Source organism: Bufo bufo, chromosome 4 (assembly GCF_905171765.1).
Source record: "Bufo bufo chromosome 4, aBufBuf1.1, whole genome shotgun sequence".
Taxonomy (NCBI): Eukaryota; Metazoa; Chordata; class Amphibia; order Anura; family Bufonidae; genus Bufo; species Bufo bufo.
This window is the reverse complement of record NC_053392.1, coordinates 323308823-323323341: the sequence shown is the minus strand read 5'-3', so window position 1 is coordinate 323323341 and position 14519 is coordinate 323308823. Positions and strand designations below refer to the sequence as shown.

At 39.8% G+C, this 14519-nt stretch overlaps 1 protein-coding gene across 1 annotated transcript in view; it reads left to right on the top strand.

Annotated features, from left to right (window-relative positions):
• ASCC3 (activating signal cointegrator 1 complex subunit 3) overlaps positions 1–14519 on the top strand; it is a 742201-nt gene that overhangs the window by 624166 nt on the left and 103516 nt on the right. Inside the window, exon 35 of the mRNA XM_040428803.1 lies at positions 6925–7036. Coding sequence (XP_040284737.1) covers positions 6925–7036 — 112 coding nt within the window. The remainder of the gene's footprint in view (positions 1–6924; positions 7037–14519) is intronic.

Below are 14519 nucleotides of genomic sequence, written 5' to 3'. Positions count from 1 at the left end.
AGTTTTTTAAAGTCACACACCTTTCACAATTTTACGTTTTAAAATAAACAAATAAAAATAAAAAATTAACTTAATTGGTATTGCCGCATCTATTTTGGTTCAAAATATAATAAACTTTATTGATAATATAGGGGTTGGACCTCAGGAATAATTTCCTCTGGTGGGCCTAAGAAGACCCAGTCCGACACTGACCTCAACCGAAAATGTCCAAACTGTTAAAAAAAAAAAAAAATATATATATATATATATATATATATATATATTTATCTTGTATGGTGAATGTTGTAATGAAAAAAATGCCAAATATTTATCACCAATAAGTCATATGTATCCTAAAATGTTACTCTTAAAAACTACAGATCATTCCACAAAAATGTTGCCCTCACACAGTACTGTAGATGGAAATATAAAGAGATTATGGGAGTTAGAATATGTTCATGCAAAGAAAAATATTTATGTTGAGAGGATTTTGGGGGTCATATATCTAACTGGTGTAAAGTAGAACTGTCTCGGTTGCCCATAGCAACCAATCAAATTCCACCTTTCATTTTTTACAGTTCCGTTCTGATTGGTTGCTATAGGCAACTAAGCCAGTTCTACTTCGCACCAGTTTGATAAATGAGCTAATTTTTTTTTTAAACTACTAAAACATAATCCAAACGACTAAATATGCATATTGTCGTAATTGTACTCACCCACAAAATAAGGTTATCATGTAATTTATAGCACACAGTGAAAACCATAAGAACAAATCAAAAAAATCATGGCGGAATTGTAGTTTCTTTTCAGTTTTACCCCACAAGGAATGTTTGTTTTTGGGTTTTTTTCAGTTTTCTAATACATGATATGATACATTAACTGGTGCCACCTACAGTACATGCACATCACTGCTGCCGGACAGTCAGTGGTAGTAATGGTGACCTTGATCATTCTCCATTCCTGCACAGGTGACTGCTGAAACCATGGACTAGCCAACAGTCAGGTAGACAGGGCATCACATTTCTGGTTCAGCAGGGACTAGAAGCTGTAGAGATGGGAGCTCGGTGCTGGACCTGGAGCTCTTGTGACAGGTGAAAGCACAGAGATGACAGACTGGTGGGGGATGTGATTAATGAGCGCAGCGTGTTTCCTTTGCTACATTACCGCAGCCCCACAGCAGTCTTGTCTGTCCTGTCTGTACTTTCACTTCATTTGTTCCTACACACACAGAGTCAAAGATGTTATCAGCTGTGTGTAACATAGTACATAACATAGTAACATAGTACATAAGGCCGAAAAAAGACATTTGTCCATCCAGTTCGGCCTGTCATCCTGCAAGTTGATCCAGAGGAAGGCAAAAATAAACACCTGTGAGGTAGAAGCCAATTTTCCCCACTTTAGGGGAATAAAAAATTCCTTTCCGACTCCAATCAGGCAATCAGAATAACTCCCTGGATCAACGACCCCTCTTTAGTAGCCATATCTTGTAATATTATTACACTCCAGAAATACATCCAGGCCCCTCTTGAACTCTTTTATTGTACTCACCATCACCACCACCTCAGGCAGAGAGTTCCATAGTCTCACTGCTCTTACCGTAAAGAATCCTTTTCTATGTTTGTGTACAAACCTTCTTTCCTCCAGACGCAGAGGATGTCCCCTCGTCACAGTCACAGTCCTGGGGATAAATAGATGATGGGATAGATCTCTATACTGACCCCTGATATATTTATACATATTAATTAGATCTCCCCTCAGTCGTCTTTTTTCTAAAGTGAATAACCCTAACTTTGATAATCTTTCAGGGTACTGTAGTTGCCCCATTCCAAGTATTACTTTAGTTGCCCTCCTCTGGACCCTCTCCAGCTCTGCTATGTCTGCCTTGTTCACAGGAGCCCAGAACTGTACACAGTACTCCATGTGTGGTCTGACTAGCGATTTGAAAAGTGGTAGGACTATGTTCTTATCACGGGCATCTATGCCCCTTCTGATGCAACCCATTATCTTATTGGCCTTGGCAGCAGCTGCCTGACACTGTTTTTTGCAGCTTAGTTTGCTGTTTATTAAAATTCCTAGGTCCTTTTTCATGTCAGTGTTGCCGAGTGTTTTACCATTTAGTATGTACGGGTGACTTGCATTATTCCTTCCCATGTGCATAACTTTACATTTGTCAGTGTTAAACCTCATCTGCCACTTATCTGCCCAAGCATCCAATCTATCCAGATCCCTCTGTAGTAGTATATTGTCCTCTTCAGTGTAAATTACTTTACACAGTTTAGTGTCATCTGCGAAAATTGATACTTTACTATGCAAGCCTTCTACGAGATCATTAATAAATATATTGAAGAGAATAGGGCCCAATACTGACCCCTGAGGTACCCCACTAGTGACAGTGACCCAATCTGAGTGTGTACCGTTAATAACCACCCTCTGTTTTCTATCATTGAGACAGTTACTTACCCACATACAGATGTTTTCTCCCAGTCCGAGCATTCTCATTTTATATACTAACCTTTTATGTGGTACAGTGTCAAATGCTTTGGAGAAGTCCAGATATACGACACCCATTGATTCGCCGCTGTCAAGTCTAGAACTTACCTCCTCATAGAAACTGATTAAATTAGTTTGGCATGACTGATCCCTCACGAAGCCATGCTGATATGGCGTTATTTGCTTATTTCCGTTGAGATGCTCTAAGATAGCATCTCTCAGAAAACCTTCAAACAGTTTACCCACAACAGATGTTAAACTTACCGACCTATAGTTTCCAGGCTCTGTTTTTGGACCCTTTTTTAATATTGGCACCACATTTGCCACGCGCCAATCCTGTGGGACATTCATTGTCAGTATAGAGTCCGCAAATATCAGAAATAAGGGTCTGGCTATGACATTACTTAATTCCCTTAGGATACGGGGGTGTATGCCATCCGGTCCTGGCGATTTGTCTATTTTAATCTTTTTAAGTCGCTGATGTACTTCTTCCTGGGTCAGACTGGACACTTTTAATGGGGAATTTATTTTTACATTCTGCATGTCATCTGACAGTTTATTATCCTCAGTGAATACACTGGAGAAAAAAATATTTAACAGTTTTGCTTTCTCCTCATCGCTCTCTGCGACTCCCCCCTCATTACTCTTTAAAGGGCCGACACCTTCAGATTTATACTTTTTAACATTTATATACATTTGTAGGATTGTAATTCATGATGGCCAGAGCTCCCTCCTTTGAACTAACCCATCCAGCTGTAAGTTAGGACAGGTTTTGTGTGTGCTAATAGGGCAGTGGCCATTTTATTGCCTCTATTGATTGTCTTTTAGTGAAAACAAGCCATTATAAATAATAAATCTCTTTGGAAATCTGTTCATAATAAAGTAATATTTAGATTTTTTCAATAATTTTATTTGATTAATTCCTGGAGAACCCCTTTAAATTAAGCTGACTTTATATTACACTCTGGACAGGTATTTTTGTTATTTATTTTAAGCATTTTATAAAGCGATACTATATAAAAGCAAACAGTTACCCTACATGGTTAAAAAGTATCTGCTAAAACATAAATCAGGTATTTGTTCTCCTATGATTGCAAAGTGACTTTGCCACATTTTTAATAGTCTTATTAAAAAGAATACTGTTGACATCTTTGCTTTGTCATGTGGCATCTTTGGCTCCATGCACACTGATTTAATAGAATGCATTCGGGGGTCCTCATTCTTATTCATGGTCCGGAGAGATTGATTTATTTATTTATTTAATGTGGTCTTCGGCATCAATCTTTAATTTGCATTTTGTCCCTACTCCACTCAGATTTTACAGACATTCTTGCTACATCAATTTAGAGCAAGTGAGAAAAAGCTGACATGTTTGCCACTTAATGGAATAATACAGACAACAAATCATATTTTTCTGGACTGCTCAGATCTATTGTGTTAGTCTTTCCAGCTATGGTTCTCACTATTCAGGACGTGGTATTCATAGGTTTGTGGAATATTGCACATTATTCTGTCCTGGATAATTTTCAGGTTATGATTTATACATCTCTAACTCATGTTGAGCCACTTATGTAGGTTGCTACCTTAAGCCTATTTTTCGCTTCATCAAAAATTTTCACTCTAATTTTTCTTAAGTGATGGATAAAACAATCAATTAATCAACCTTTAGTGTTACCCCAAATGCTGTCTCCCGAATCTGTCTAATGCACCCATAGTATAGTATAAGTATAGGCACGTATGGGGTCATTTATCAAACTGGTGTAAACTAGAACTGGCTTAGTTGCCCATAGCAACCCATCAGATTCCACCTTTCATTTTGGATAGCTCGTTTAGAAAACGAATCTGGAATCTGATTGGTTTCTATGGGCAATCTACTTTTACTCCAGTTTGATCAATGACCCCCATAGTGCCCAAAAAGATGTTTTGTAAACTATTGCTGCAAACACATATGTTATAAAAATCAAATACTTAAATGTAATTTTAAAGCTATGAGAACAATACAAGTGATCCCTCAAGATACAGTGGCCCCAGCATACAGTATTTTCAACCTACAATGGTCTTTTCTGTGCCATTGTAACTTCAAACCAGACTCAACATACAGTTCCTCAGTCTCAAAGGCAACCAGAGGGGCTGGTAAACTCAAGCCCCTCTGTGGTACTAAATGATCTCGACTGCCTCCTGCCTGTGCCATGGTGAGCTGCTCCTTTGGAAGCAGGCGAGGCAGGCTCCATTGTGTTTCCCTGGGACATTGTGTATTGTACAGGAAGTACCCTGAAGAAGCCCATGTTCTCATCATAGAAAGTAAGTTACAGTATTCAGCATATATTCCTGACTCTTTATATGAAAGGACTTACGTTGTCTTGGTTATCTACTTATTTTTCTTAAATCTTTATTTTCTTTTGAATCTAATTTTCACTTAGTTTGAGATAATATTTGGGGGCTTTGGAACCAATTACCAGTTTTCCATAGAGCTATGGAAGTTACAATGGTTTCAACTTACAATGGTCATCCTGGAACCAATTAATATTGTAATTCGAGGGACCACTGTATGTGAAAATTATTTTATTTGCTGAAAGTGATACTCCAAAAAAAAAATTGAGAGAAGAACTAAATTCTGTGTTTCACCAGCGGTCAGGAGCCGACATCCAAATTTATAGTTATCTGGTCTCTGCAGTTTCCAAGGTTCATAGGCGTCTTTTGGGCAGTTGTTTCATGACAGTTGCATGTTGAGTCTATTGCAGTGGTGGCTACCTGATGGCTGTAGAGCACTGCCACTAAATACCTACAACCACTCAAAATGACCGCCAGCAACTGTATGCACTGATTTTGTGAAACAGCGTTAGTGGTATCATTAATAAAGGAATAATATGACCATGCAAAAGATGTAAAAAAAAATGCCTTCGGCATTCAAACATACTACTAAACCTACAAAAATTGCCAGTCCGCATAGTTATCATGAAAAGTGCTTTATTAAACAATTAATCGAGACAATATAAGGAGTTAAAAACAACAGTGCAGAATAAAATGGCGACATCACTACCATATATCATATAATTATAAAGATACCACAACAAGTGCAGGTAGAGGCCATAATAACATTACAGGGCCGAAAGGTTATCCATAGTGTATCTCTGTCCAGAATGGCGCCAACCCTAACGCGCATTTTGGCATCCTTCATCCGTTTTTCTTTTCACTCCTTAAATCGTCTCCATTAATTGTTTAATAAAGCACTTTTCATGGTAACTATGCGGACTGACAATTTTTGTAGGTTTTAGCACTTTTACCTGATGTCATATAAATTAAAGGGGTTTCCGCTTGTCTTATATTTATGACTTTATTTGGGAAGTAGATACCGAAGCCAGCCGGCACTCGCTTGTTTATACACACTGCCAAGGGAAGGAGCGAACCCCACTCACGCCGTATGAAAGATCCCAGCAGTCGTGTCTTCATAAATATAAATGCTTTATTCCAATCATATGTCCCAACAACCAGGACGCGTTTCGGCTATATGCCTTTATCAAACTGTTGATGAAGGCATGTAGCCGAAACGCGTCCTGGTTGTTAGGACACATGATTGGAATAAACATATATGTTTATGAAGCCACGACTGCTGGGATCTTTTGTTTGAGACGTGGCTGAAGCACATCTTTTGACATGGGGATTTCAGGCTACAGCCCTGAATAACAATATGAGTATCCTCCCCTGTTTCATGCACATTTTTTCCATTAACCCTCTCTACTACATACAATAAGAAATTCATTTTCTGTATTTGCAAAAGTTGCTTGCATTTTCTACTCTTCCATATTTGATGGTACAGAAGGCCTTGTTATTTTGCTCCCATTGGAATACTAATAGAAGTTTGACTGTCTAGCCCATGTGCTAGATGCTGTTAGTATGAAACTGCCTTTGACTTTCACACCTCTCAGGGGACGAGTAATTGTTGTGTTCAAACAGCCTGTAATTGTGATCCCGCTGGCTTTCTCAGTACGCTTCTGGCTATTAGAGTCATTAAACAACTCGGCACCTGTTAACAGCATTGTAAATATTCAACCCTGCTTGTATGCTGCTTGAGACCAATATCTGGAAGGCTGGCAGAGCCCAGCTTTATAAATTAGAGCTTCTGACAAGTCAATTATTGTAAAACTGGGTTTCATTGTGAATTAAATGAAATGACATGCTGATAAAATGGCAGGCTGTCTGTTTACAGCAAGGCAACCATGATGAGCGGATGATTCAGCGCAGTTAGCATGACACCGCCATGTGCTAATTGTTGAGCTGTAATTACATTTGCAACTTTATGATCCCAAGTAAATTTTCTTTTTGTTGATTGTGTTTTTTTATTTTTTATTATGTAGTGTTTAGGACACATTTGTAAAAAGTGAATTTACAGTGACAGAACATCACTTTACTGCTGCTTCCTGATTGTAATATGTATATATATATTTTTATCATTAGCTACTACAATTTGGAAGATGTTGGACATGAATCAGTGAATAAATTCCTTTCGAATCTTGTGGAGAAATCCCTCACTGAGCTGGAATCTTCATACTGCATTGAGATTGCTGAGGTGAGGGACTCGACGTACCCATCCGTTCTGTTTACATGCATTGTTTTTATTGTTAAACCTTCCACAACTAGTTTTCAGATATGTCGTTTATGATTGCATATTCAACTCAATCTCCAAAATAATTAAAACATTTTAAAGCAGCCCTCCAGAAAACATTTTATTCTCTGTCCTGTTAGAAAGATGCATGATGTAAATTGTGAAGTTAATCTTTTACCAGTGGCTGCCGTTTTGAGTTATCTACTTCATTCTCAGCTATGTCATGTGACTGACACGGACTCTCCAACTGAAATGGCGCGTCCATTGTGTGGACGGCAAGTCCGTTAATCTGTTTATTCCTGTGAGAGTGTCCACACATAAGATTCTGTTGGGCCAATTTAGGCAGTTTCATAAATCTGTCTCTGTGTCAGTTGGAGAGTCAGCTTTTAATGACTTACAAATTCAATCTCCAAAATAAGAAAAAAAATGTTAAACAAGGCCTCCAACAAAACATTTTATTCTCTGGCATCTTAAAAAGCTACAGTTAGGTCCATATATATTCGGACACTGCCACAAATTTTGTTTTTATTACTTGTTTACTAAAACATATTCAAGTTATAGTTATATAATGGACATGGACATATAATCCAGACTTTTAGCTTTCATTTGAGGATATCCACATTAAAATTGGATGAAGGGTTTAGTAGTTTCAGTTCCTTTACATGTGGTACCATGTTTTTAAAGGGACCAAAAGTAATTGGACAATTGATTGAAAGGCTGTTTCATGGGCAGGTGTGGGCAATTACTTCATTATTTCATTCTCAATTAAGCACATAAAAGACCTGGAGTTGATTTGAGGTGTGGTGCTTGCATTTTGAAGATTTTGCTGAGAAGTGAACATGCAGTCAAAGGAGCTCTCCATGCAGGTGAAAGAAGCCATCCTTCATCTGCGAAAACAGAAAAAACCCATCCAAGAAATTGCTACACTATTAGGAGTGGCAAAATCTACAGTTTGGTACATCCTGAGAAAGAAAGAAAGCACTGGTAACCTCAACAATGCACCTGACCTGGACGCCCACGGAAAACAACAGTGGTGGATGATCGCAGAATAATTATTACAGGGAAGAGAAACCCCTTCCCAACAGCCAACCAAATGAACAACTCTCTCCAATATATAGTGGTATCAATATCCAAATCTACCATAAAGAGAAGACTGCATGAAAGGAAATACAGAGGGTTCACTGCACGGTGCAAGCCACTCATAAGCCTCAAGAATAAGAAGGCTAGATTGGACTTTGCTAAAAAAAAAACATCTTTAAAAATCCAGCACACTTCTGGAAGAACATTCTTTGGACGGATGAAACCAAGATCAACCTCTACCAGAATGATGGAAAGAAAAAAGCATGGCGAAGACATGGTACAGCTCATTATCCAAAGAATACCACATCATCTGTAAAACACGGCGCAGGCAGTGTGATGGCTTTGGCACGCATGGCTGCCAGTGGCACTGGGTCCCTAGTGTTTATTGATGTGACACAGGACAGAAGCAGCAGGATGAATTCTGGGGTTTTTAGAGAAATACTGTGTGCTCAAATGCAGCCAAACTCATTGATCGGCGTTTCATAATACAGATAGACAATGACCGAAAACATAAAGCCAAAGCAACCCAGGAGTTTATTAAAACAAAGAAGTGGAATATTCTTGAATGGCCAAGTCGGTCACCTGATCTGAACCCAATAGAGCATGCATTTCATTTGTTAAAGGCTAAACTTCAGACATAAAGGCCCACATTCAAACAGCAACTGAAAACTGCTGCATTAAAAAAAGGAGGAAGCAAAGCATCTGGTGATGTCCATGAGTTCAAGACTTCAGGAAGTCATTGCCAACAAAGGGTTTTCAACCAAGTATTAGAAATTAGCATTTTATTTACAATTATTTAATTTGTCCAATTACTTTTGATCCTCTGAAATGAAGTTTGAGTTTAAAACATGCTTTAGTTCCTCACATTTTTATGCAATCATTTTGTTCAACCCACTGAATTAAAGCTGAAAGTCTGAACTTCAACTGCATCTGAATTGTTTTGTTCAAAATCCATTGTAGTAATGTACAAGAACAAAAATTTGAAAAATGTTATCTCTGTCCAAATATATATGGACCTAACTGTACATGATGTAAATTAGGCTTCGTTCACATCAACGTTCAGCCTCTCCAGTTTGAAGTGGAGACAAAAGTCCTGAGGGCATTACTTTTGTCTCCGCTCTAAAATCATCTGAGCGGAAACCTAACGGACCCCATTATAGTCTATGGGGTCCTTAGGTTCCGTTCGGCTCAGTTATGTGCTAAATCCGTCCTTTACATTCTCCTGCTCCTAAATGTCTTCAGTTCTACTGAGCTCTAAAGATGTCTGTGTGTAAGAAGTCAGGTGGGCAAGGTGATGGGCAATTGTACAGAGACAGAGACTAGTGTAGCGACAATAAACGGGCTGGAAGCCTCTATATCAGGCATGCTCAACCTGTGGCCCTCCAGCTGTTGCAAAACTACAACTCCCAGCATGCCCTAATATTTGTATGCTGCTCTATTTGTTACACACAGTCGTCTTCAGCGCACAGTAGACCACTGAAGACAGGCTCTTCTTAGGGTCCATTCACACGTCCGTAGTGTATTGCGGATCCTCAATACACCCCGTTGGCACGCCCCATAGAACTGCCTATTCTTGTCCGCAATTGTGGACAAGAATAGGACATGTTCTATTTTTTTCGGGGCCATAGAGAATGAATGGCTCCACAAAATTGCGGAACGGATGCAGACCCATTTGCTTACGTGTGAATGGAGCCTTGCTAAGAAGACTCTTTACACTCTGTTTTCTAGCCCAAAGAAACATCTTTCCCTTTTGAAGTATATTACAAAAATGTTTAACATCCATGTCCCTATGTTATATGAAAAATATGCTGAAACTACAGTTACACATCTAACAATTTATAAATGCCCAAAAAATATTTGAAAGAAATGTTGCTCTAAATCTTCCTATTTGGGCATAATAACCCCACAGGTACAACTTTATTAAGGATACTTTACAACAATATTTTTTCACCAGATAGAATCACCCAGAATTCTGTTTTCTGTTGCAGTAATATTGAGTCTTTTTTTTTATTATTTGTGTTTTAACCCCTTCGTGACCAAGCCTGTTTGGGCCTTAATGACCAAGCAAAATTTTGGAAATCTGACATGTCATTTTAGCTTAGAATAACTTTGTAACGGTTTTGCACATCAAAGTAATTCTGACATTTTTTTCTCGTCACATATTGTACTTTACTTAGGTGGTAAAATTCTACCGATAAAATATGCGTATCTTTATTATTAAAAAAGTACAAATTTATGAAAATTTGTAAAAAAAAATTGGCACATTTTCCTATTTTCAACTGCAATATTTCACATACATAAATACTATTCAATATTTTTTATCTTTTATCTTTACTTTATTTTGGCTGCACTTACAAAATTTTTTTACTTTTTTTATTTTATTTAGGAGACTTAACATTTTAACATCAATTAAAAATTTTTTGAAGTACATATTTTTTCCTGCAACAAGCCAAGTTTGCAGAGCCTTATAAGTGTCAGAATAATAGAACCCCCCCAAAAGTGAACCCATTTTAAAAACTAGGCCCCGTATTTATCTATGGGTGTAATGAGTTTTTTGACTCACTAGTTTTTTAAAGAAATTAATGCTAAGAAGGTGAAAAAAAAATATTCATTTTTTTTACACAAAAGTATTAATTTAAAGACATATTTTTCCTACAGAGCACATTATTATTGGTCCCTGATGGTTACTGTGCTGAAGGCAGATCTTCAGCACAGTAACCAGTGCGCATGTCTGCGCCATTTATTAAATTTTTTTAATTAGATGGCGGGGCACCCTAATAACTTTATTTAACATATCTGGGGGCCATATTGCCCTGATCGGGGCATAATTTGAAATTCTCTCTCCTCTCCTGAGGAGAGAGATCTTGCTGTGAGCGGCGGCAGCCGGCTTTCAGTCTGCGCATGCGCCGGGCCGCTGCCGCCATCTTTCTTGAGGGTAAGGGGGGGCGGGGGGTGAGGATCGGGACCCAGCTTAGGGCCAGAAGCGCTGGGGGACCCGATCGCTGCACCGGAGACTTTCTCCCTCCTTTCTTACATGAGAGGAGGGAGAAAGTTTAGTGCGGGCAGCTCCGCTGCCGGCATTTTCTGTGATCGCCGTGATAAAGTGTATCACGGCCATCACGTGATCAGAGACCGCTTGTCACGGGCTCTGATCACTGCCCCGAGCCCTCGGCTACCTCCGGTAGCTGCGGGCACGGAGCTACAGCGCTAGATTTTATCGCTAACTTGGGCTGAAGTGCCACCGTAAAAAGGCGGCGCTCTAGGCCAAGGCCCCTTAGTGACCGCCGTAAAAACACGTATGGGTGATCACTAAGGGGTTAATAGAATGAACACATTTGTAGGAAGATTTAAAAAAGTAATCAAATAACTGTTTCCAAGTGTTGATGCAGGTCTTCAGGGTGAAAAATGAGAACCACAGGACTAGAGCACAGAATAGGGGAAATGTATCTGAAAATGTTCTCTCCAGCTTGGCTCTATTACGCAGATAAACTAAAACTTATCAGTTATCAACATAGTATTTTGTGAAACCTAATGGACAGCAGTGTATTACTATTCGCGTGTGAAACTCACGTTTTATGGTAGGTGATAGAAATAAAATTCTCTCTTTCGATCGCACATTTTGACTTGGGTGCTTTAATTGGAGGTTGTTGTTCATAATGACTATTTGTCACCGTCCATGTGTTGCATAATTTTTTTTGAATTCTTATTAAAGAGCTGATTCTTTCCTTTCTAATAGTTACATTAATGTAGCCTTTTTTTTATAATAGTATGGGGGTGATGAGGTTCTAGTAGTTAAAGACTATGCTTTGTATTAGAACTTGACTTTTTCCTTTCAACTCTTCAAGTTTTATTGGTTGAAACTCTTATTTTCTTCCAAACCAAGTGCCGCGAGAGGCATATGTGGTAGTCCGTGCCTAATTAGGAGCATCTGAAGATCGCACGCAGTACTGTACTGGTAGTTCCACAGAGAGATATAATGGGGAGTGTAAAATGTCTCAGAGGTACAAATTAAAGATAGGCAATTTGTGCTGCAGAATATGAAGCCTGCAAAGGTGTTAAACTGTCATATAGCACAAGGCAGCCAGCCATACACGAGAAAGCAAGTGAAAACATTGAAATTATTTTGTTATTATGAAAAGTTCTTAAGAAGCTATTAGGAAATTTTAATATACAATCCAGCTTTGACCATTAAAGAGTAATGTTGCGTAAGTATAAAGCCCACATTGTGTGATCTCCTTAAAATGGATCACACAGTTCTCTAACGACAGCTTTGGTACTACCCAGTCTTATCTTTGACCACTGAAACTTCCCATGCATAATAGATCAAGTTTGAACAAGAGGGAGTAACATTCTAATTTGTAACGGCGCAGACTGACAGTTCCCAGGGGGAGAAGGGTTGGACATGTTGGATTTCAATATGCCCGGTTCAGTCTTCCATCAGGATATAAGTGCTGCCAGATGTGGCAGCATTAGCATTGAGGGAAATGGATTTCCTCAAGCATTGATTTCCCTCCCAGCTTATCCGTATTTTTCGCCCTATAAGACGCACCTGCCCATAAGACTCATAGTTTTTTGAGGAGGAAAATAAGAAAAAAAATATTTTGAACCAAAAGGATCTGTGGATAGGCACTGTTATGGGGATCTGTGAATAGGCACTGTTATGGGGATCTGTGGATAGGCTATATACATGTCATCCACAGATCCCCCCCCCCCATAACAGTGTCCCTGTGTAAATGTGAATGACCCATAATACAGGGGCCGGCAACTGATATTAGAATGGCAGCGGGGCACGGTATTCTATTACACTGGGCCCCGCTCACTGTAGTATTCATATCTAACGTGTAGGCATGGGTGCTTTGTTAAACTATAGATCAAGTTTGAACAAGAGGGAGTAACATTCTAATTTGTAACGGCGCAGACTGACAGTTCCCAGGGGGAGAAGGGTTGTCACATGTTGGATTTCAATATGCCTGGTTCAGTCTTCCATCAGGATATAAGTGCTGCCAGATGTGGCAGCATTAGCATTGAGGGAAATGGATTTCCTCAAGCATTGATTTCCCTCCCAGCTTATCTGTATTTTTCGCCCTATAAGACGCACCTGCCCATAAGATCTGTGGATAGGCACTAATATGGGGGATCTGTGGATAGGCACTGTTATGGGGATCTGTGGATAGGCACTGTTATGGGGATCTGTGGATAGGCACTGTTATGGGGATCTGTGGATAGGCACTGTTATGGGGATCTGTGGATAGGCACTGTTATGGGGATCTGTGGATAGGCACTGTTATGGGGATCTGTGGATAGGCACTGTTATGGGGATCTGTGGATAGGCACTGTTATGGGGGATCTGTGGATGGCACTGTTATGGGGGATCTGTGGATAGGCACTGTTATGGGGGATCTGTGGATGGCACTGTTATGGGGGATCTGTGGATGGCACTGTTATGGGGGATCTGTGGATGGCACTGTTATGGGGGATCTGTGGTTGACACTGTTATGGGGATCTGTTGATGACACTGTTATGGGGGGATCTGTGGATGACACATATATAGCATCTTATGCTATATACGTGTCATCCACAGATCCCCCCCCCCCATAACAGTGTCCCTGTGTAAATAGTGAATGACCCATAATACAGGGGCCGGCAACTGATTAGAAGGGCAGCAGGGCACGGTGCAGTCACTGTATTCTATTACGCTGGGCCCCGTTCACTGTAGTATTCATATCTAACGTGTAGGCATGGGTGCTTTGTTAAACTATAGCAATTTTTTGCAGAAGTAGAAAAATACACTTTAGTACTCACTTGAAATTCCTGTAGCAGGCAGGCCCGGGGGCAGCGTAACATCACTCACTACGTCATGAGCCTGCTCCGCCTGCTTCATTCATAAAGTTGGAGGAGCAGGCGCGTGACGTAGTGAGTGACATTACGCTGCTGCCCGGCCTGCCTGCTACGGGAATTTCAAGTGAGTACTACAGTGGATTTCTCTACTGCTGCAAAGAATTGCTATAGTTTAACAACGCGCCCATGCCTACACGTTAGATATGAATACTACAGTGAGCGGGGCCCAGTGTAATAGAATACAGTGACTGCACCGTGCCCCGCTGCCATTCCAATATCAGTTGCCGACCCCAGCCCCTCCTCTCTCCCCGCTGATACATCGCGGCCGGCAATGTATTAGTGTTAAATGGCAGCATTCGCCCCATAAGACGCACTGTCATTTTCCCCCCACTTTACTTTGGGGGGGGGGGGGCATCTTAAAGGGCAAAAAATGCGGTAAGTGAATTAAAAAATTTGGCACTGTTAGAAAATCTTCATGGTGCTGAATTTCAGGTCCAAAACTAGTCTTTAAGAGCATTATATTGTCTAG